The sequence below is a fragment of the Nipponia nippon genome, unplaced genomic scaffold, assembly GCF_047370975.1.
Source record: "Nipponia nippon isolate SJK-2023a ecotype South Korea unplaced genomic scaffold, ASM4737097v1 scaffold_27, whole genome shotgun sequence".
In the NCBI taxonomy this organism is placed as follows: domain Eukaryota; kingdom Metazoa; phylum Chordata; class Aves; order Pelecaniformes; family Threskiornithidae; genus Nipponia; species Nipponia nippon.
The window spans coordinates 3,586,173-3,608,556 of record NW_028262344.1 but is presented as its reverse complement, the minus strand read 5'-3'; the positions used below and the strand labels follow the sequence as shown (position 1 = coordinate 3,608,556).

The following is a 22,384-nucleotide window of genomic DNA, read 5'->3' as shown; positions in this document are numbered from 1 at the left end:
AGCGTGTAGGTGCAAGCACCCTTCTTCTGCTGTCTGCAGCCCCGTCATTGTGGAGATCCCACACTTTGCCTCGTATGGGCGCGGAGACCGCGAGCTGGTGGTGTTGCGCAGCGAGAACGGCTCTGTCTGGAAGGAGCACCGCAACCGCTATGAGGAGAGCTACATGGACCAGCTGCTTAACGGCATGGATGAGGGTGAGCGTGGCAGGCAGGCGGGGCCTCGGCACCATGCAGCTCCCCACAGGCAGGGCTGCGGCTGGCCTGGGTGGTGGGATGGCGCTGAGCATGGTATGGTCGGTGCAGCTTGGAGCGGGTGGTGGGTGACAGCTGCAGGCTTGGTGTGTGAGCATTGATGGCTGTGCTGCCCTTGCAGAGCTGGAGAGCCTGGAGGAGCTGGAGAAGAAGAGGGTCTGCCGCATCATCACCACTGACTTCCCTCTCTACTTCGTGGTCATGTCCCGGATTTGTCAGGACTTCGATCTGATCGGCCCTGAGGGAGGGTATTTGAAAAGCACACTGGTGCCCATGGTACGGGCCACTTTCCCAGACACTGCTGTCACCAAGAGAGTGAGGCTGGCCCTGCAGGTGAGCCCCAAAGAGCCTGGCCCAGGGCTGGGCAGGGGTAGGCAGCAGACCCAGGCTGTGCCCCAGCTCAGGGGAAACCAGCCCTGACGCCCATGGTTGCGCTGCCCGCAGGCGCAGCCCGTGCCCGACGAGCTGGTGACTAAGCTGCTGGGGAACCAGGCAACCTTCAGCCCCATCGTCACGGTGGAGCCGCGCCGGAGGAAATTCCACCGCCCCATTGGCCTCCGTATTCCACTGCCACCGTCCTGGAAAGACAATCCCCGAGACAGTGGCGAGGGTGACACCACCAGCCTGCGCCTGCTCTGCAGTGTGATCGGTGAGGCTGCCAACCCCTGCTGCGCAGGCGAGTGTGCTCTCTGGTGGGGACGGGCTGGGCTGCCTCAGCAGGATGCAGCTCCTGGGAGCTAAGGACAGGGCACGGCAGTGGAGAGAGCAATGCCTGGGGGATGCAGACCCCAGGCTTATGGAAAGGCAGGATGCTCACCCTTGCTTTCTGCTGCAGGAGGGACAGCCCAAGCCCAGTGGGAAGACATAACAGGCACCACAAAGCTGTCCTATGAAAACGAGTGTGCTAACTTTACCACCAATGTGTCTGCCAGGTGAGTCCTGGGTGAGCGTGTGCTCATCTGGGGACATCTGCTGCTCCTCGGGCTGTCTTGGGGTGCAGCCTGGGCCAGGAGGAGCCTCCTGCCCCTGTGCTCGTTGTGGTGCTGCCCCATTCCCACGTGCAGGGCAGTTGCCTCCAGCCTTGAGACCCCCACGCTGCCTTGGCACGTGTCAGAAACACTGGGGGTGCAGAGGGAAGGGGCCATTCCTTGTGCTTGGGTGGGTCCCCATCACGGATGGTGCTGCTCCTGTACCCAGAGCTGTTGGGGCACCCTCTGTGGTGCAGTTTACTGCTGGGGGGGGGCAGCTCTCCTGGTGCCGCTGGGGAACCTGCCTGGCAGCACCCCGACCCAGCCCTCCCGCAGGTTCTGGCTGGCCGACTGCCCGCGCACAGCCGAGGCCGTGCACTTTGCCACAATGCTGTACAAGGAGCTGACGGCCGTGCCCTACATGGCCAAATTCGTGGTGTTTGCCAAGATGAATGATGCACGGGAAGGCCGGCTGCGCTGCTACTGCATGACCGATGACAAGGTTGACAAGACTTTAGAACAGCATGAAAACTTCACCGAGGTGGCCCGCAGCAGGGACATTGAGGTTTGTCCCCAGCAGCATGCGTGGGGGGGCAGCAGGGAGAAGGCTGCCCAAGCAAGAGACTGATGCCTGGCCCTGGCCCAGGGAGGAGAGTCCAGGGGTAGGAGAAGCAGCTCTGCACAGGGACTGAGCCTGTTTTCTGCTCTCTGCCAGGTGGTGGAGGGGATGCCTTTGCACGTGGAGCTCTCAGGGAACCTGGTGCCTGTCAAGAAGGCGACTCAGCCCCGCACCTTCCTCTTCCAGTCCTTCCGGGAGAATCGTCTTGCCATCCCCATCAAGGTAACGGCAGGGTGCGGGGCTGGGCTGTGTTGGGGCCCCTGTGCCTGCCCTGTGCCAGGCCACCTAACCGGGCTCTCGGTGCTCAGGTTCGGGACAGCAGCCGGGAAGCCAGCGGCTCCCTGTCTTTCTTGCGCAAGGCCATGAAATATGAGGACCTCCAGCATGTGCTCTGCCACCTGAACATCAGCATACCACCCTGCACCAAGGTCAGTGCTGGGTCTCTGGCACCTCTGGGAGGGGGTGGTGGGGACCCATCCCTCTCCCAGGTGCAGGAGACAGCCCTTGCTGTCAGCTTTTCTTCCTCAGCTGCTCCACGTGGCCACGCCGTGCTGCTCTGGGGCTGCGGGAAAAGCAGCGGTGCCAGGGCAGAGCTGCTGCCCTCTTTTCACGCTGGCGACCCCTTGATTTGTCCCCACTCTCACAGGGAAGCGGCAGTGAGGAGCGGAGGAGGACACTGACGCCGTTGTCTCTGCGGGAGCGATACAGCATCCTAAGCGAGACCAGTTTCGGTACGCAGCCTGCTGGGACTGTTCAAGCCTGCTCACCACCTGTGCTTGGGGTGCCCAAGCCCGGTGGAAAGGCTGGGCTGACCCTGTCGTACTCGCGCCCGTGGCAGCTTCCCTGTCCCTGAGGGTTTCCTTGATCCTGCCTGCAGGGCAGTGCCGTGCCTACGGCGCTGCAAGACCCCCCCAGCCAGCACCCCTTTCCCCTCTCCACCCTGGTGCAGGGCCCTGCGCAGCTGAAGCTGTGACTCCCTCTTCTCCCCCAGGCTCTCTGAGCAGCACGGACAAGGCAGACCAGAAGATGGTCGACATAGCAGAACAGCTGGGCCTCAGCTGGGCCGGTGAGTCCACACCTGAGGATGCACACCACTCCTCGGAAAGCTGACACTTGGGAAGGCTGGAAACGTGCTGCAGGGCGGAGTGAATGTGCTTTACGCTGTCCAGGGAGCTGGGTCCTGATGCAGTTGGTGTGCATGCAGTCTGCACTAGCTCCTCTGGCAGGCTGGCCTTGCCTCCCAGCTCTTGTGCTAAACTGTGAGCACACCGTGGCACTGAAATGAACCTTCTTGCAGCTGTGCATGCATTCACCTGCACAGATACCAGGCTAGGGTTTTGTTCCGTCTTGTACGTATCGCTGCTGTGATTGCAGCCACACACCCAAGGGCAGTATCCATGCTTCTCCTTAGCATGAGACGCTGCTACGCTGGTCACAGCCAGCCTGGGCAGAGGGGCTTCAACCTCTGCCTTGTCCCAGCTCCTGCTCCTGCATGTTCTGCCATGTTCAGTTGTACCTGAGGTGGGGGATTCTGTGCTGGGTCTGGCTGAGCCCTTCACAACGTCCCTAGTCTTTCTGGCTCGGGGGCTGGTGGTGGGCGCCGGAGGGTGTGATGCTGAGATGTGGTGTCTCCCGCAGAGCTGGCACGTGAGCTGCAGTTTGGGGTGGATGACATCAACAGGATCCGTGGGGAGAACCCCAACTCCCTGCTGGAGCAGAGCCTAGCCTTACTCAACCTCTGGGTCAGCCGCGAGGGCAAGAGTGTCAAGAGTGAGTATCTGCAGTGCCCTGTTACAGGCGCGGAGGTGGCAGGGCTGGCTGTGCAGAGCAGCGTGTGCATGCTCAGGGGTCACTGGCTGGCTTTACGCCACTGGTTCATGCGCATTTGCCCACCCGGAGGGTGCTGGGGCATGGCTGTGTTCCCCCAGTGACCAGTTTGCTGACACTGGCTTCCCCCTGCAGTCGAGAGTCTGTACACGGCGCTGAGAAACATTGACCGCAGCGAGATCGTCAACACGCTGGAGGGCTCCGGCCGGCAGAGCCGCAGCCTGAAGGGCAGCTGGCGCTACATGGACAGAGACTACTCCCTCTCGCCGTCCCAGATGAATGGTGAGTCCCGGCTTCTGGCAGGGGCTGCAGGAGGGCCCCGGGGACAGAGTCCATGCAGACAGATCGGGGCTGGTATCTTGCCTGACCAGGGCGCGCCAGTGGCCCGCTGGGAGCTCAGTGGGCACGAGGTGTTGCTGACATACGTGGCCTCTTCACCTGGGCTTGTGCTGCAGGAAGCTTGGCCCTGCCATACTGCCTTCTCAGAAGCTCCCCAGGTGGGGTGGACACACGTTCCTTATCCCGACATGCCAGCGAGAGGTGCCTCTGGCTGTGCCAGCTGAGCCGTGGCCGGGGGGCTCACAGAGTCCTGGCTGTCCGGCTGCGGTGGTGCGCTCGGGCTGGGTCCCGGGCAGAGCGTCCCTGGGGACAGAGCCAGCCGCAGTGTGTGCTGCTGGGGAGCTGGCGCGCCGGGCAGGGACAGGGCTTTGTGCTGCTGCAGCCCTGCACCGGGGCACTGCCCGTGCAGCACTGGCTCATCGCTCTCTCCCTCTCTGTCTCTCCCCTTGTTCTGCTCTCTCAAACATGCCACCTAGCACCGTCAGGTGCGGGCACTCCTGTGGGTCACTTTTTGTCACCTCTTGCCTCTGAGCTCCTCCTGGCCTCTCCTTCTCTCATCTTCCTCCACTGCCTGTCTCCACTGTCTCCACCTCAGCTGAGGCCTCCGGGAGCCGCGTCCTGCTCCAGCAACTGCATGTCACCGGGGGCTGCCCCTCTCATGGCTGTCGTGCTTGCAGGCGGCCACCCCAGGCCTTCTCCTGCACCGCCCTGCGCTCCTTCCCTCGCTGGCCCTGCACTGCTTGCCCCCGGCCAGGCACCCGCACAGGGGAGAGGTGCCCTTTCTCTGCCGGGGATCCCAGCTGTCCCCCATGCCTCGGCTGTGGCTAGCAATCCCTGGCTGCCTGGGGAGCAGAACAGGTTCTCTGCTGATCTCTGGGGGTGGAAAAGGAGAGCTAGTGGCTCAGAGCTGAAAAAGGCTGAGTAAAGCCACCTGCGTGGGTGGGAGTGCCTGGCTTGGCTGTAGTCTGTATCGGTGTGCCTGGGCTGTGCACATGGCCCCGGCTGATGAGGACGTGACAATTGCTTGTAGCCCTGGTGACACCAACAGGGTTGTAGGGCCCTGGCTGCATCCCGCAGGGCCTTGGGGTTGCATGACATGTACCAGGGCCATGCTTCCCTGCTCATGGAACTACTTCCAGCCTGCTTCTCTGTGCTGTGGAGAGGGGTGGACTTTGGGAGTCAGTGCCTGCCAGACTTGGCCACCTGAACTCCAGGCTGACCGTCAGCCAGCTGACGCTGGATGGGGGCTGTGGGCAGGGATCCGGGGGCTGATGGAGCAGGGTAGCAAGGAGGGCACTGTGTCCTGCAGTGTGGATGGGGCATCGTGTGTACCCCAGGCTAGTCATCCCCGCAGGGAGCAGGCAGCCCCAGGGCCTGCCCAAACCAGCCCCAGGACTCGAAGGGCAGCACGGCAGCACTTGCAGGGACCGTGCAAAGGCAGCCGCTGCTGTGAGCGCAGCCCTGCTCAGCCCAGCCGCTGGGGTCTGTGGCATGGCCATTGCTGTCCTTGGGGCAGGCACCCTCCCAGAGGCTGTTTCCCTTCTCGCCCCACTGTGCTGGTGTGTGCGTGAGACGGCTGCTGGAGATGTCGCCTCTGTCTGCCCATATAGGTTACGCTTCGCTGCAGGACGAGCTGCTGTCCCCCGCCTCCCTGCATTACACGCTGCCATCCCCGCTGCGTGCCGACCAGTACTGGAATGAGGTGGCCATCATGGATGCTATCCCCATGGCCGCCACTGAGCAGGACGCCCTGATGGAGATGTCCGACATGCAGGTGTGGTCCTCGGGGCTCACCCCCTCGCTGGTGACTGCTGAGGACTCCTCTCTGGAGTGCAGCAAGGCTGAGGACTCGGACGCCACAAGCGAAGGCCGGTTCCCGGGGCAGCTTCTAGCAGACGTGCATGGCCCAGACCCCATGGGCTCTATGGACCTGGTTGAGGATGACACAGTGGACTCAGATGCCATGAATGGCCTGATTGACCTTCTAGAGCAGGAGGAGGGGCAGAGGCCAGAGGGGAAGATGCCAGCCGGTGATCGCCAGCCAGGGACTGGGGAGCAGGACCCGGAGAGTGAAGTCTCTTTTGTTTCAGTTCAGCAGAAGGTGCAAGCCAGGATCACTGCGTCACCTACTGTTAGCCACATCATGGAGAAGAGCGCAGACAGGTAGTGCAGCCTGGGGCGCCGGGGTGGCCGTGGGAGGGGAGCAGAACTGCTTCGCCAGCTATTGCCCTGTGCTGAGCCAGCTGCTATTATCTCCCAGCTTCGCTTGCTTCTCTGCTGGTCTCCAGCTCTGGAGCCCGGGCGTCCCTGGCAGACAGAGCAGTGGCTTGGTCCCAGTGCCTTGCACCTCTCTGGAGATGCTCTGGGGGGCTCCTTGCAGAGCACCTGGGAGGGACGCCAGGCAGACAGCCAGGCCCTGCATGTAGGTTGTGCTTACTGGAGCCATCTCAGCCTGGGCTGCGTCCTCCTGCGTTCTCAGTGGCACTGGTCCCATGAGGTCCCTGGCAGAGCCCAGCAATGCTCCACAGCGTTGCCTTAGACCCTCACAGCCAGGCCGCGAGGCTGTGGGGTGGGCAGGGAGCGTGGCAGGGAGGAGGCCTGTGCCCTTTGTGCATCCGCGTTTTGTGCTGCTTGTGCCGGGTGCCCGGCAGTGCCATGAGCCGGGTAGCCCAGCGCCTGGCGGGGTGCAGGCTGCGCCGGCGTGCCCGCCGGAGGTAGGCTGGTGCTTAGGGTGCAGCACTCCACGGCAAAGCTGACTGCCTCTCTCTCTCTGTCTCTCTCTCCCTGTCCCTGTCCCTCTCCGGTGCCCAGGCTGAGGGACTGGAATGCAGAAGGCTCCTTTATCTCCTGCCTACAGGACCTGACAGCGGGCTCCTGGCAGGAGGGGGTCACCCGAAGGCTGCTCCCGATGCACACCACGGCCTCCGGGGCACAGGGCCAGGAGCAAGAGCAGGTCCTGGTGCCAGCCGTGGAGCTGATGCGGGTCAGCTCCGCAGAGGACAGCGACTGGCAGCCCCAGCACCCCACGGGCGGCTGGCAGGAGGAGGCAGACAGCCGCTTCTTTGGGCAGGTGAGGGTAAGAGCAGGGGTGCCCAGCCCCGCAGGAGGTGGAGACCCTATGGACAGCCCTTTCCTGAGCCTGCCCCAAGGCCAGCCGGGCAGACCGGGTGCTAGCAGAGGCACAAGTCTCCTGGCCCGCTTCCTGGCCCCTGCCCCTGGGGGTGCCTCTGGGCCCAGAATAGCCTGCTGTGCTTGATACCTGAGCTCTTGCTCTCCATTTATAACCCAGCCAGCCTCCCTGCCTGCTTCCTTATTGAGTATCTGCCCTGGCTGCTGGCCCAACAGCCTGCTGAAGCCAGAAATGGAGCTGGTCTGGGGGCCAGGCTGGGTGGTGGGCATCCTGCCACGGCCACACGGAGCCGGCAGGTACAAGGTGAGGTCAAGCACCTTTCCCTGGCCAGGGCACGCACAGCCATCCCGGCAGCACGGCCGTGCTCGGAGGTGGTTGCGCAGTTCTGCAGTGCGTGTCTCCCGAGTCACATGCAATTCCAGTGACACCTCGAACCCCTGCCTCCTGCCCGGGGCTTCATTTGTCCCGTGACAGAGGACTGCACGCTGCCCTCCCACCAAAGCCAGGAAGACAGGTTGTTGGCGAGCCGACGGAGAAGGGGGACAGGGCTGTCCCGGTTACTGCCTGGCTGGGGACGGGTGGTGCTGTCGCAGTCCTGGCCCCATGACTTTGACAGAAGCCGTGAGCGCAAAGGACGCCCCACCTGCCCGCTCCCTTCTCACCGCCCACGGCCAGCTGAGCTGCGGCAGCTAGGGTTACAGCAGTCGTCCCGCAGAGCCAGGGCACCGCGCCGGCCAGGCTGCAGACCCGCAGGGCTGCTCCTGCCCCGGGGGCTTTGCCCGTCCCAGCCGAATAGCATGGCCGGGCTCTGAGCGGCGGGCTCAGACCCACGGGGCACGCGTGCGGCTGCACGCGCCGAGGCAGAATGTGGGCTTTCCTGGCCCAGTTGCTGATCGCCCTGGTGCTGCTGGCCTTCTTCCTGGTCAGCTGCCAGAACGTCATGCACATCGTCAGGGGCTCTGTCCGCTTTCTGCTCAAACACGCCCACCGCGAGCTGGACAAGGAGCTCGGGGAGAGCCTGGGGCTGGCGGATGACGAGGAGGCTCTCTCCACCAGGGTTGTCCGCCGGCGTGTCCTTGTGAAGGTAATGAGTAGGGAGCTGAGACCAGCCCCGGGGCAGACGCAGAGGAGAGCAGTGAAGGGACGGGGCAGGGTGGGAGATGGAGGCTGTGGGGTGCATGTCAGGTGTACTGTTCTGCCTGCAAAGGGGCTCCCCTCACCCCCCTGAAATGCCCTGATGTCCCTCCTGTTGCTGCAGGGAAACGAAGGCTTTCATCTCCCCGGAGAGCAGGTGACTGAGGAGCAGTTCACAGATGATCAAGGCAATATCATCACCAAGAAGGTGAGTGATCAAGGGCATGGTGTGGGCAAGGGTGTGCTGCAGCCTTTCTCCTGTCCCCTCTGCCCGGCTGCTCTGCTTCTCCCTGCAGCCCAGGGGCCCATGCAGGGCACCCGCGTCCCACCGTCTTCGGTTACGGTCACGGCACTTCTCCGGCCAGACCGTGCACAGGGGACAGAGGCTGCACACCACGTGTGGTTCAGGGCCAGGCTGGGTGAGGAGGGAGGCATGGTGCCTGGGGGCTAGCTGTGATGCCCAGCTCTGGCGGGTCTCCGCAGGTCATCCGGAAGGTGGTGCGTCAGCTGGGCCCCAGTGACACGGATCACAGGCAGGAGCAGGAGGAGCTGATCCTGGAGGGCTCCCTGCAGGAGCCCCAAGACCTGGAGGCTGAGGACAATCACTTAATGAAATACTCCATCCTGCACCGGGACAGTCTGGGGGCCAAGGTACAGTGTGGCTTATAGCCCTGCCTTGCAGGCACCCTGCCTGGGGCCAGCACCGTCTCTGCAGGACTCGCGAGCTCTGGGACTCTGCCACCCTCTATCCTTTCCTCTGCCCTGCTTTCCTCTCCTGTTTCCCCTCTAAGGCTTCCAGGGGCAGCTCTTGCCCACTGCACCAGTCTTCTTGCTCGGTGTCTTCTGCCAACTGACTCTGCCTTTCCCTCTCCTGTCCTCTTCTCTATGTCTGTCTGTTCACCGGGGTGATGTCCTGCTTCCTGCCCCTGCGGCTTCCTCAGGAGGAGGTGCGAGTGCGTGTCCCGAAACCGGAGGTCTCCGGGGGCAGGATGGGGGCTCAGATAGTGAAACGAGCCAGCCTGAAAAGGGGGAAGCAGTGACCCCTCAAATGGCCTCTTTTGAGGTAACCCCACCTTTGCTCTTCCTTCTATCCCAGTTCCCCATGCCGCTGCCTGCACCGAGCTGCTGGTCATGCACATCCTCCTGGGGAAAGTGTAACAGGGCTGTGTCCAGCCCTTGGCCTGCAGAGAGAGGTTGCTGCGCTGCAGCAAAGTTCTGAGGGTGGGCAGCGGCGTGCCCCTGCTGCTAAGACACTCCTGGGCCCAGGGCCTGGGTGCAATGGGCACGGGGTGCCCCGCTCTGCCAGCTGCTGGTGCAGAGGCTGGCCCAGCACAGGGGCTGCTACTGTGGTCACAGCACCCTGGGCGCTCAGGGTAATGGTCCCCGGTGACAGGGCTGCGGGGTTGTTACTCCTGGTTATGCTGGGCTGCAGCAGAGGGGTATTTTTTGTCCAAAACTGCTCCAGGAGTGGACAGCATTTGCATGGGGTCCGAGCAGAGCTGTCCCCTTCATCCATCAGCACTAATTATGCAGCCCTGTGGCAGACGAGACCAGCCCTTGGAGCCTGGTGCCCCTGCCTCCCCTTGCCACGGGGTGCAGCCGGGCACCCGCAGCTTCCTGAGCCAGATGAGGGGTGTCGCAGTGCTCCTGGGCCACGGCCTGCTGCCTCTGCTCCCGGCATTCCTGCTGGGAGATGCGAGCGGCTGCCACTGCCGGCCACGCACGGCACGAGAGGGCGGCAGTGAGGTCTGCTGAAGCTCCTGTGGCCAGGAAAGCGGGTGCAGGCCGTGGCAGGACGGTGCTGGTGGCCATCAGGGCAGCAGGAGTGGCGGGGTGCAGGAACATGCTGCTTGTGGGGGTTGAGGGCAGGGGACCTGTCTTTGGCCCAGGACGTTTCTTCCATTGATCCTCGGCGTGAGCACTGGATCATCCCTTGAGTCTTGTGCATCCCCTGCCCCCCTGCCTTCCCTGTTGGGTGGGACGAGACCAGGCTGAAGGCAGGGTGCTCGGCACAGCACACGTGGGCCCAGCTGCATCGTTGTTCTCTGCCCGCTCGCTGCTGGGCCGGCAGCGCAGCCCTTGGGGGAAGGTGCTGCGTGCATGCTGCCCAGCTGCCAGGCGCTGCCTGAGCCGGGGAGGAGCTGCCAGGCAGGGGCGGCCGGTCCTCTGGCCTCTGCTGCACATGCATGGCTGCGTCTGTCTGTCCTCCCTTTCCCTCCTGTCTCCACTGTGTTACCCCAGACAGTCCCTGGGTCTGCATCTCTCTGGGGCAGTGCTCCTGCTGCTTTGCTCTCGCTGTTTTCCGTAGCGTGCAGAAGTGGCCCAGGGTGTGCATTAGGAACGTGTGGGGTCTTCCCCTCTGACACCCCCCAAAACTTGGCTTGCGGTAGCTGGGCAGGATGGGTGCGTGTGGGACAAGCACGGGGTGCAGAAGGGGCTGGGACTGCCGCGTACCTGGCTGCCCCCACCCTTTCTCCTGGCTGTGCCACCGTGAACGCCTGGTAACCCCCTCTCTGTGTCTCTCTGTGTTTCTCCAGGATCTCACCTCAACACCAAACCACTGAACTCCACACACGTTCTGACACATACCTGAGAAGAGAGGAGAGGAGAGCAGAGAGTGGAGGGGAGCAGGGCTGGCTGTACATGTTTCTATAGGCTAATGGCATGATTTCTGTATGAGACATACTTACCGTCCTATCCGCATGACCGACTGACTGCAAGACGCATGAGCTACAGTACTTAAAACTGACGGAGGGGCCTCCGTCCCTGCCCCGCTGCTGCCAGGAGCCCAGAGACAGCAGCACGCACCGGGGCATCCTCTCAGCTCCTCTGGGAGGCAAGAGCCGGACTGGCAGAGAACGAGAGGGAAGGAGACTCCATCCTTGCGCATTTGCGTGTGTAAATGCATCCCCACGCCCGTGCTCCAGCTGCAAGAGGGAAGCTGGGGCAGCACGGCGCTGCTCGCCGTGGAAGGAGAGGGGCTCGACCCCCCATCACCCGTGCTGCCTCTGCTGGACTCGCTTCTCATCCCTCTCAGTGAGTGTTGGGTTACGGGGAGGGCAGCAGTTGCCAGGAGGTGTGCGAGAGGCGGGTTGCAGGGAGCACAACTGCCCTGGGCAGAGGGGCCGGTGCAGGGCTGCCCTTCCTCTCCCCAGCACGTGCAACGTCTTCCTCCAGGGCAGGGCTCTGGGCTGAGCACTGAGCTCGTTGCTTGTGTTGAAAGTGTAAACTGTACAGCAATCAGCCTTGTGTATATGAACCAATAAATACTATGCAAACCCCTAGGGACACTCTAGCAGTATGTACAAAGCACTAACAGCTCCGCTCCCAAATACCTCTTCAGGCTGCAGGACGGGCAAAAACCTTTGGAGTAGGTGAGCAGCTCTGGTGAACGGAGCTGGGAGGCTGTAGGAGGAGAAGGGCAGCAGACTGCCCCTGCCCTGTGCCCCTGCGCCCGAGCCTGGTCCCTTCCTGGCCTGAAGAGAGGGGCCCACAGGCTCAGTCCCACGGGCCTGTCCATGGTGCAAACCCCAGTTTGTGCTGGCTCCAGCTGGCGTGAAGCTGTAGGCCTGCACTGGGGTGCTTGGGGCCCAGGGAGAGCGGGTAGCGAGACAGAGCAGGGGACGCTTATGCCACACGCGGGGTTGTGCCTAGCTCTACTCAGCACAATATCTGCTCAGGAGATGAGCCAGGAGCTGGCAGCAGCCAGCAGCCCTGCGCTACGCACCCCGTGCAAGGGCTTTGCAGGGTCCCCTGGCTCCCCTGCGAGGGCACAAATGAGCATGGCCCCTTGACCCCGGGGACGCTGACCCTCCCAGGACCAACCCCGGAGACACGGGGGGCTGCTCCCCTGGTGGCTGCGCTTCGGCCAGGCGAAAGGCCCTGCTGCAGCGGCCTGGCCCAAGCGGCCACCCCGGGAGCGAGGGCAGTCCCGGGGCCAGCCGCTCCAGCAGGAGAGCCCTGACGGGCAGAGCTGCCCAGGCACCTCTGAGGGGGGCAGGAGGTTGAATCTGCTACGATACTTGACCCCAGGAGGGCCAGATGCAGGCAGTGGCAGTAAATCCCATGTCCCCGACTCTGTCCTTTACCTAACCAAGGTGGGGGCCTGGTCTTTGTAGCACAGTGGTGTGGGGACCCCCTGCTCTTTCTCCTGGAGGTGGCCACGGACCTGTTGCGCAGGGCCCGAGTTTGCTCCCTGCGGCCACGTGCCGAGCGAGCCCACTTCCAGCTTCGGGCCGGTGGCCCTGGCAGGGCAGCCCTGTCTCGCATTGGGTGTGCATCTGCCGGGAAAGCCCCTGGCTCCCCTGCAGTCGGGAAGAAGCCTGGCTGCAGCGAAGCAAACGACCCAGCTTAGCCTTGGAGAGCAGAGCAACCCCTTCCCCACCCCAAAGCTGAGCCATATAGGCACGGACTCTCCATCCATCACCCTTGCTGTGTACGATAACCTCCCTAGACCCACTGCGACAGCTGACTCCGTAGCATCACTGTAGAGTTGTGTGTGGGTCCTGTGCTTTGGCCTTGTATACGCCTTAGGGAATGTGCTGTGCTGCGGCCGTGCCAGGCACCTGCAGTGACATTGCTTTGCGCTCAGATTGCTCGTAGGGCTGGTAGGGGGAGGCTGCACCCGACATTGAGCCTAGAGAATGCTGCAGTCTGCACACTAGAAGCTTTTTAGAAGTTTTAAAAATTACTTTTATTTCCTTTTTTTAATTGTTATGGAAACAAGCCTTTTGGATCTCCCTGTCTTAGCCCCTGATGTATAGATCATTTCCCTGTACACCAGCTATCAGACTATGAATTAATAAAGAAACCAACACAGACTGTGTCTTGTCTCTGCTTTTCTGAGGGTGGGGGGGAGGCTGAGGCTGCGGGGTGTGTGGCCGGGAGGGGTTCCCCTCTGCCCGTACCCCGTCACCAGGAGGGCAGGGGCAGTGGCGGGGGCTGGCAGCTCCTTGTGCCCCGCCATTCCTGGGGGAGGCTGCAGAAACGTGCCTGCGCCCCCGAGCAGCTCCGGGGGCTGATCCCACAGCAGCCCGGGGGCTGATCTCACAGCAGCCCGGCCGCTGCCACCGGCGCCCCGTGCTGCTGCGGAGGGCGTCGGCGGGGGGGGCTCCCAGCCGCGGGGCCCCGCCGGAGCCTCGCCCGGCCCGGCCCCGCATCCCACCGCATCCCGGCCCTGCATCCCACCGCATCCCGGCTGCGCTGTCCAGCGGCCCCGCGTCCTGCCCGGCCCTGTCGCATCCCGGCCCCGCATCCCGCATCCCATACCCCATATCATATCATATCATATCATATCATATCATATCATATCATATCATATCATATCCTATCCCATCCCATCCCATCCCCCCATCCCATCCCACCCCACCCCACCCCGCCCCATCCCGCCCCGATCCCGCCGGCGCTGTCCAGCGCCCGCCGCGTCCCCCCGCCGCCGCCTTTCAAAGCGCAATTTGTCTGGGCCGGGCCAATCCCGGGCTGGCCCCGCGGCGCAGCCAATGGCAGCCGCGGCCGCGGAGAGCCGGCCAATGGGAGCCGCCGCCTGCAGCCGCCCGGCCAATGGGGGCCCCGTATTCTAATGGGCCTCAGCTTTATCAGAGAAATGTTGGCTCTCCCCAAGCCAAGTTGAGTGTCCGGTGCCGGTGCCACCTCGGCGGGGTCAGCCGGGGCCGCTCGCCCTGGCCCTGCCCGTGGCCACCTGCCCGCCCGGGACGTGGCCCCCCGGCCAGCCCGCCAGGGTCCCAGGGCCACCCGGGTGCCCGCCGGCCAGGGCGGACCCCGGGGCCCAGTAGCCCCCGGGCCGGTGGGGATGGGCCAGCCATTGCACCCCGGGCTCTGAGGGCGGCCTCGGTGCCAGAGCCATGGACGCCAACCTGCCGGGCACCTTCCTGCTCAATGGCCCCTCGCTGGGCCCCTTCCCCGAGGCCAAGGCGCCCGTCTGCCAGTACTCGGTGCAGAGCTCCTTCTACAAGCTGGGCCCCCCCGGGCTTGGCGCCCAGCTGGCCGCCGGCACCCCCCACGGCATCTCCGACATCCTCAGCCGGCCCACGGCGACGCCGAACAGCAGCCTCCTCCCCGGCTACCCCCACGCAGGCGGATTTAACGGACTGAGCTCCCCGGGCGTCTATTACGGGCCCCAGGTGGGGGCCCTCCCCAAGGCTGGCGGCGAGTACCTGCCACGGGGCCGGAGCTGCTGGGCAGAGGTGGCCCCAGACTGGCGGGGCGGCCGGCAGTGCGGCGGCCGTAAGTACAGCGGGGCCAGGGTGGGTGGGCGGCGGGTGGGTGGGTGGGCGCCACAGACGGTGGGCGCCCCGCGGAGCCCCGACCCATTGGCACCGGGGCAGGGATGTGGGGCAGCTGCCCAGGCCACAGCTTCTCCATCGCCCTGCGTGAGGCATGGCTGGTCACCCTGCAGGCTGCCCCGGGACGGTGGGAACGGCCGGACCTCGACCTGCCGCAGAGGTTTCGGGGCAGCTCCAACGGCAGAGATTAACTCTTTGCTTAGCCTAACTCTTTGCTTAGCCCCACTCTTTGCTGAGCCCCCAGGCAAGCCACAGCTGGCAAGGACAGGCAGAGCCCACCGTCCTGGAGATCCCCCGTCCCTCCGGCAGCCTTGCTGGGGTCAGCGCCCAGGCCAGCTCGGGGCAGAGACAGGCAGGATGGCTGGCCCTGGGCTGGCAGCACTGCCTGCCTGGTGGAGAGCTGGCAGGGGGATTGCAGAGCATGCTGCTGCTGTGGCAGAGGGTGGGCAGGATGGGTGCACCCCCTGTCCCGTGGGGAGTCCCGGGAGGCTCTGGGCCAGGGGCTGGGTGCAGCCGCTCAGCACCTGCAGCCGTGGTCCCCTTCCCACTTCTCCAGGTGATGCTCTTGGAGCAGAGGGGTCATCCAGTTTGGCCCTCCGCTCCCAGCACAGCTACGAACGGACCAGCTCTGCCTGCCTTCCCATCATGCATCCTGCAAGGTGTGGGGCATGGGGGCACGGTGTTCCCGGTGCTGCATGGCTCTGGGGTCAGGCACTGCTGCTGAGAACCCTTCCCCTCTCAGTGCCACAAATGAGCTCTGTCTGCGAGCAGGAGGTGCACGGCCCGGCTCTGGCTGTGTGGGGCCCGCACAACTCGGCCCTCCTGGGATGGGGCTGAAGCCTTGAAGCCAGAATACAGTTTTAATTTGGAGGGGAGCCAGCGTGGAGGGACCCTGTGGGCGCTGAGGGCTGGTGGGTGTGCTGGTGCCGTGTTCAGGAAGGGGAGAGCTGCCCAGAGCCGTGCACTGCAGAGAGACCAGGTGCTCACCCACCTCCCTCCTCCTCCTCTCCCGCAGCGCCCGCTCACCTGGCCGACAGCATCCATAAGAAGAAGCACACGCGCCCAACCTTCACGGGGCACCAGATCTTCGCTCTGGAGAAGACTTTTGAGCAGACCAAGTACCTGGCGGGTCCGGAGAGAGCACGGCTGGCCTATTCCCTTGGCATGACTGAGTCCCAGGTGAAGGTGAGTGTGGGTCCCTGCGTGGCACGGGGCGCGTGGCGTGGTGGCTGCTAACCGAGCCGCTCCCATGGGGCGGCAGGTCTGGTTCCAGAACCGACGGACCAAATGGAGGAAGAAGAGCGCCCTGGAGCCCTCCTCATCCTCGCAGCGGGCAGGGGGCTCTGGCGGAGAGCGGGCAGCCTCTGAGACCGAGGACGACGAGTACAACAAGCCCCTGGACCCCGACTCGGATGACGAGAAGATCCGGCTGCTGCTGAGGAAGCACCGCGCTGCCTTCTCGGTGCTGGGCTTGGGCACGCACAGCGGCTGAGCGCTGGCACAGCCCGCCCCTCTGGGCCAGGGGGCACCCGGCCTGGCCACCTGCTTCTTGCCAGGGGGGTGACCCCCCAGCAGACGCCCGGCTGCGGGGATGGGGCGGCTGCCGCCCCGCTCCTGGTGGCTCCCGCCCAGGGATCATGGCTCGCAGGGCTGGCAGCAGCACGCGTGGGCAGCGTCAGGCGCGGCCGTGCTGTCAGCATTGACGAAATAAAGGTCCCAGCCCCAGCCAAGTCCCAGCGCTTGCTTTGCGGGCGCGCGGTCCAGGGTGCCCTCGTGAGGCTGGGCCGGAGAAGGGGCTGGGATAGCACGCACGGGGCAGGGTCTGTGTGCCAGGCAGGGGAAGGGGCCGTGGCTGTGGTGCTGTGTGGGGGGCAGGAGGAGCCCACGGGAGCAGGGCAGCCCGGGGGATGTTTCCCAGGGTTTTCCCTGGTTTGGGCGTGCACCGGCAGCAAGAGGTGCTGGTTCAAAAGTCACTCGTTGGGGCCTCTTGTTGGAACCTATTAGCAGCAAATAAATATCATTTATCTTAACGGTGTGAGTGAGAGCCCATTCACCTGTCGGGGCCGCAGGATTGATGCGGCGTCAATAGCCCCGGTGTGTTTGCTGCCAACCTCGTGGACCTCCCCCCCCCGTGCTGCACCCTGTGCGGCGGGGGCTGCGCACATGCACACGGGTGTGCACACATGTTCGCGTGCCCCCTGCTCTGGCTCCCCGCGGCTCAGCTCTTGCACGCCAGTGGTGGGTGCCACATAGGGTCGTCTGTCCCCAGCCGCTCAGGATGCCAAAGGGGCTCCTGCTGGCCCAGGCACGCTGCTGGGGGCCCGGCAAGCTCGGCAGTTGTTCAGCCAAGAGCCAACTAAGTGCCAGCCAGGTGTGAGCAAACAGACCGGCCGTGTCCTGGGAGGAAATCGATAGGAGATAAGGTGCTGCCGGCCCATCATAGGCTGATTAGCAGCGTGGCACAGGCACGGAGGAGGTGCTGGGGGCTGCAACCCAAGCTGCCCTCCCCTGTGGCTGCAGGCAGCATCTGAGGACAGGCCAGTGGCCAAGTCCACCCCTGGGGATGGCCAAAGCCCCTGAAGCGCTGGGGCTTTGCAGCGGCCGTGAGCACGAGCCTTGTGGCAGGGAGCCATGGTGTGGGGCTGCAGACTGTCACCGTCTGCCTGGGCCCCAAGACCCACGTTTGGCTTCAAGTCCTCTCCAAACTGTCGCTTTCTGCCACGTGCTGGACTGGGGTGACTTTGCAGGGAGCCCTGATCACTGAGCAGCCCTTTCCCAGGGCTTAGGGAAGGCTGATCTCCTCCTGCAGGTCCCCGTCCAGCCCCGCAGCGAGCATGGGGCTCGTAACTCTTTCCCCTCAGCCACGCAGCCCCTCTGCTGCCTCGATGGGAGAAATGCCAGAGGGTAGCAGAGCGGACGGACCCTTTGTGAGAACGTGGGAGGCCAGGTCCCACGGGCAGCGCGGTGCACAGTGCTGCGGCGGCGGCTGCGTGCCCCACGCGCCTCGGCCCCGTGGCAGGGCCGGGAGAGCCACGTCACCGTCCGTGGGCAGAGCCAGCGCTCGGCAGGAGCAGGCTCCATACGGTGGGAGAAGTGCGGGACTGCTGTCGGGATATTTTTTTGACATTTTCTAAGCTGCCCAGCGTGGCTGACAATTTTTAATGTACTAACTGCCTGGTCCAGTGAGCTGATTAATTGGTGCTGTGGAGATCAATACAAAACAGAAAATTAAAACAATTTTAAAGTGATTAAGTAGTTTAACACCTGTCTGATGCCACGTCAGGGCTGGGAGACAAATAAAGCAGGTGGCAAAGGGCCTGCTGCAGCCGGGGAGAGTGACAAATCGCAGCCGCAGCCTGGCTGCCCCGTGCATCCCCGCAGCCGGACGGGTCCCCCGAGCAGTGCTGCTCTGCGCAGGGCCCCAGGGCGGTGGCCGGGACCACCCTCCTCAGGACCGCTGCTCCTGCGGTCCCGCTTGCCACGCAGACGGCGCGGCCGCTTGCTGCTGTGGCTTGCTGCAGGAGAGCGGTCCCCGGCCAGCGCTGGGGTCTCAACAGGGCACGCGGAGCCTGGCCAAGGGCGAGCACCAGCTCTGCCCTCCCCGAAGCCACCTCGCACCCTGCAGCCGGGGCCAGCCTGGGGCTGGGCAGCGCTGGGGCGTGCGGGCAGGGCTCCTGCCGAGCCCACGGCAGAGCTTGGGGCCGGCTGCTCCGGGGGCGTGTGGGTGCGAGCGCAGGCAGGGCGGCCTGGCAGGCAGATGGATAGCAGCTCCGCTTCAATTCTGCATCCCTTTTCTCCCAGACAAACCCCGTCGGATTTTCATAAATCAAAGCGCCACACTGTTTAATAAAAATTTATTGACTTACAAGTGATTATTTATCAAAAGGCCATTAATAGCGGCTCCGGGAATGATGTGCTACTGGGTGGTGCGGGGAGACTAATAGCAAATCAATGCCAGCATCCGGGCAGAATGCATATGAGGGCCCCCAGCCCCAGCGGGCTGCATGGCTGCTGCAGCCAGAGCCAGCAGCCCCTGCCCCGCGGGCCGCCCAGCGCTCCCCCCGGTTATTTATCGCTTACAAATGAAATGATCGATACTTTTAATCTAGAGCTAAATTTATTAACTTTCCCATCGGAGAGAGACGTATTGACTGGGGGCATGAGGAGGGGGAGCCGAGGAAAGATGGATGTGTGCCTCCTAACCTGTCCGGCCAGCTCCCTGCCTGCTGCGGAGCATCCCGGCAGCAGCGGGGCTGCCCCCCGAGCTCGGCGGGGCGGTTGGAGGTCCCGCAAGGCTGGGGAGGCGGGCGGGCAGGCAGGGAGGGCTCCCGCACGTCACCACGGCACCTGTGACAGGGGCCAGGGGAGCCAGGCGTGGGCAGAAGACTAGTGGGCACCGGCAGCCAGGTCTGAGGCTGCGGAGCCTGAAGGCAATGCCTGCACCCGCCCCGCGATGGGAGCTCTGGGTGCAGGGCAGGGTGTGGGTGCGTGCTCAGGAGCGCGCTGCTGGCTGGGGAAAGGCGAAGGAGAGCCTGGGGACCCTGTCCAGGCAGGGGGACAGGCTGGCAGCGATGCCCACATCCCCAGCCCGGTGCTATGGCTCAAGCTGCAGCTCAGCACGTGGGGAAGGGGCACCCGCGGGACCCAGAGAGCGCGGCTCTGCCTGGGTACCCCACAGCTCTCTGGGGCCAGGGCACCCTCCAGAGCTGGCCAGACCACGGCACGGCGGGGGGCTTAGGCCAAACGACCCCCTCCTGCCCCGAGCAAGGGAAAAGCTTTGCAAGCCTTGGGGCCAGAGCAGCAAAGCTCAGGCAGGCAAAACTGGGGCCGGATCAGGCCGTCACCCCCAGCCAGGCGCTGCCAGGGCGGCCAGCAATAGCTTCTCGGGCAAGCAGGTGACTCAAGCAGGAAACAGGGGAAACACAGCTCGTAAAATGTTGTGATTAAACGGTCTAGGCAGGTACCACAGGGTAACACACACCTGCTTGGTTACTGAAGCTTAACCACGCTACAGGTTAACTCCCATAAGGTGTGTGCTATACCCAGCATTTCTTATACAACTAAAAGATGATGCTCAAAAACTGCATAAATGTAACAACCGCCAAGGAGACAAGGGTTGCGCTTTTCTTTTCTTTTTTTTTTTTTTTAAGTAGCAAAGCAACAGCCCCATCGGTAACAGACACAGATGGGGGGCTGGTGAACTGGTGTTAGGAGCTGTACCTAATAAGCTGGGTAGTAAAACAAGTAAACCAAAATGCTGGTGAATAGACCCTTAATGCCATAACGAACTCGTCGTGAAGGCGGGGGCCCAGCCTGGGTACCTGAGCTCTGTCTGGTAGTGACCAGCAGTTGGTTTGGCCTCTGTTGGTAGCACAGGAGCGTAAGCAATGCACTGCAACCTGCCCTGCTTGCCTTCATCTGGTTTTTTTCCTTTGTTACCTTAAGTGGAAAGGACAAGATACCAGGCTTTGCTGCTTTTTCTTCCCCCCCGATCAATTGCCATAGCTGAAGTTGGGCAGAAGAACAAGAAACTGGGGTAACAGTGAAAAGCATGGGGCCAAAAGGGCGTCTCCATCACCAAACAAGAACAGCCTGGTTTCTCTTGGTGAGGCTGATGTTAACGGTGATCAGGTGTAACAGATCACTGATAATTGCTCCATGAGTTCTTCCTCCCAGTCTTCACTGGCAGCCGGGCTCTCTGCACCCCCAAGTACCAGAACCTCTAGGAGAGGGCTGGGGGAGCGAGGGGCCCCCTGTCAGCCAAGAGCAAGTCCGAGACCATCGGATAAAACTAAACAAACAGAAGCCTATGGGACCTGGTGACGTACATCCCAGGGTCCTCAGGGAACTGGCTGATGGAGGTGCAAGACCACTCTCTGTCATATTTGAAACGTCACGGCAGTCAGGTGAGGTCCCCAAGGACTGGAAAAAGGGTAACAGCACCCCTACTTTTGAAAAGGGTAGGAAGGGGGGCCTGGGGAGTTACAGATCAGCGCGCCTCACCTCTGCGCCTGGGCAGATCATGGAGCGGATCCTCCTGGAAGCAATGTTAAGGCACATGCAAGACAAGGAGGTGATCCGAGTAAGCCAGCATGGATTCACCAAGGGCAAATCGTGCCTGACCAACCTGGTGGCCTTCCATGATGGAGTGACTGCAACAGTCGCTAAGGGAAGACCGATTGGTGTCATCTCCCTAGACTTCTGTAAAGCCTTGGACACAGTCCTACACAACACCCTTATCTCTAAATTAGAGCGATATGGATTTGAAGGGTGGGCTATTCGATGGATAAGAAATTGGCTGGATGGGCGCATCCAGAGAGTTGCGGTCAATGGCTCTGTGTCCAGGTGGAGACCGGTGACGAGTGGTGTCCCTCAGGGCTCTGTCTTGGGACCGGTGCTGTTCAGTATCTTTATCAATGACACAGCCAGCGGGATCGAGTGCACCCTCAGCGAGTTTGCAGGTGACACCAAGCTGAGGGGTGCAGCTGACACACCTGAAGGACTGGATGCCATCTGGGGGACCTGGACACACTGGAGAAGTGGGCCCGTATGAACGAATGAGGTTCAACAAGTCCCAGTGTAAGGTCCTGCACCCGCGTTGAGGCAATCCCAGACATGAGAACAGACTGGGAGAAGAACTCATTGAGAGCAGCCACGCAGAGAAGGACTTGGGGGTGCTGGGGGACGAAAAGCTGGCCATGAGCCGGCAATGTGCGCTGGCAGCCCAGAAGGCCAACCGCATCCTGGGCTGCATCCCCCGCAGCGTGGCCAGCGGGGCGAGGGAGGGGATTCTGCCCCTCTGCTCTGGGGAGACCCCCTGGAGCCCTGCCCCCAGCTCTGGGGTCCTCAGCACGGGAAGATGTGGACCTTTTAGAACGGATCCAGAGGAGGCCACAAAGATGCTCAGAGGGCTGGAGCACCTCTGCTACGAAGACAGGCTGAGAGAGCAGGGGTTGTTCAGCCGGGAGAAGAGAAGGGTGCAGGGAGACCTCATAGTAGCCTTCCAGTACTTAAAGGGGGCTTGTATAAAAGAGGGGGAGGCTCTTTATAAGGGCAGATAGCGATAGGACAAGGGGGAACAGTTTCAAACTGAAAGAGGGGAGATGTAGATGAGATGTTAGGAAGAAATTCTTTACTGTGAGGGTGGCGAGGCGCTGGCCCAGGTTGCCCAGAGAGGCTGTGGATGCCCCGGCCCTGGCAGGGTTCAAGGCCAGGTTGGACGGGGCCCTGAGCAGCCTGGGCTGGTGGGTGGCGTCCCTGCCCGTGGCACGGGGTTGGAGTTAGGTGATGTTTAAGGGCCCTCCCAGCCCAAGCCATTCTATGATGCTATGAATTGAATGCAATGTTAGTGTAGGTAACGCGTCCGTGCGTGCATATTTATAAAGGATCACGTTTTGAGCACTACAAGAAGCAAAGGTAAATCAATTCAGTATAGAAATATTTCCCATAACTGTACATTAACAGAGCATTTGCTATTAAGTGTAGTTTTACATCACTGTAACCCTCTCAGGTTTTGTACGGGGAACAGTTCAGTTTATTTGTCCTGGGGTAGGTGGGAAGTGGCACACGGTGGAAGATGGGGTTCCTCAACTACGAGGACAAGTTGTGCTCGCCCTGCTTGCGCTGGATAATCTAAGTGAGGGTACGCGCGTTACGTCTCTTGGGAAAGGTTAGGGGAGTTTCTGGACTCTTTCTGTTGCTTTCTTTTCTCTGTCTCTTGGTATAAAGGTGTTTTACCCAAATAAAACCAAGCAGGCTGTAAACTGCCTTAACCCATGTTGGTAGCTACTGCAGGGAAACTCAAATGTAAGGAC

At 62.6% G+C, this 22,384-nt stretch overlaps 2 protein-coding genes across 12 annotated transcripts in view; both read left to right on the top strand.

Annotated features, from left to right (window-relative positions):
* ANK1 (ankyrin 1) overlaps positions 1-13,088 on the top strand; it is a 40,275-nt gene extending 27,187 nt beyond the window's left edge. For 5 of the 11 annotated variants that reach the window (XM_087762914.1, XM_087762916.1, XM_087762909.1 and 2 more), the window contains 16 exons: positions 40-194; positions 373-584; positions 696-927; positions 1,087-1,183; positions 1,556-1,784; positions 1,935-2,060; positions 2,147-2,266; positions 2,485-2,569; positions 2,830-2,904; positions 3,477-3,608; positions 3,801-3,947; positions 5,615-6,167; positions 6,816-7,074; positions 8,393-8,476; positions 8,752-8,919; positions 10,806-13,088. In XM_087762914.1, coding sequence (XP_087619040.1) covers positions 40-194; positions 373-584; positions 696-927; positions 1,087-1,183; positions 1,556-1,784; positions 1,935-2,060; positions 2,147-2,266; positions 2,485-2,569; positions 2,830-2,904; positions 3,477-3,608; positions 3,801-3,947; positions 5,615-6,167; positions 6,816-7,074; positions 8,393-8,476; positions 8,752-8,919; positions 10,806-10,832 — 2,701 coding nt within the window. In that variant the 3' untranslated portion in view covers positions 10,833-13,088. The other 6 variants (XM_087762918.1, XM_087762912.1, XM_087762910.1 and 3 more) reach the window with 3 other exon arrangements.
* A 679-nt stretch (positions 13,089-13,767) lies between these two features.
* NKX6-3 (NK6 homeobox 3) lies at positions 13,768-16,397 on the top strand. Its single transcript, XM_087763027.1, has 3 exons — positions 13,768-14,511; positions 15,586-15,755; positions 15,832-16,397. Exons 1-3 carry the CDS (start codon positions 14,130-14,132, stop codon positions 16,060-16,062), a joined length of 783 nt encoding a protein of 260 aa, XP_087619153.1. The 5' UTR covers positions 13,768-14,129; the 3' UTR covers positions 16,063-16,397.
* Positions 16,398-22,384: the final 5,987 nt, after the last annotated feature.

Bases quoted from the DNA above. Each gene is read 5' to 3' on its own strand.
- NKX6-3 (XM_087763027.1), top strand. From the start codon at position 14,130: ATGGACGCCAACCTGCCGGGCACCTTCCTGCTCAATGGCCCCTCGCTG. The intron at 14,512-15,585 runs GTAAGTACAGCG...CCTCTCCCGCAG, and splicing joins CGGCCGGCAGTGCGGCGGCC to CGCCCGCTCACCTGGCCGAC. The intron at 15,756-15,831 runs GTGAGTGTGGGT...ATGGGGCGGCAG, and splicing joins TGACTGAGTCCCAGGTGAAG to GTCTGGTTCCAGAACCGACG.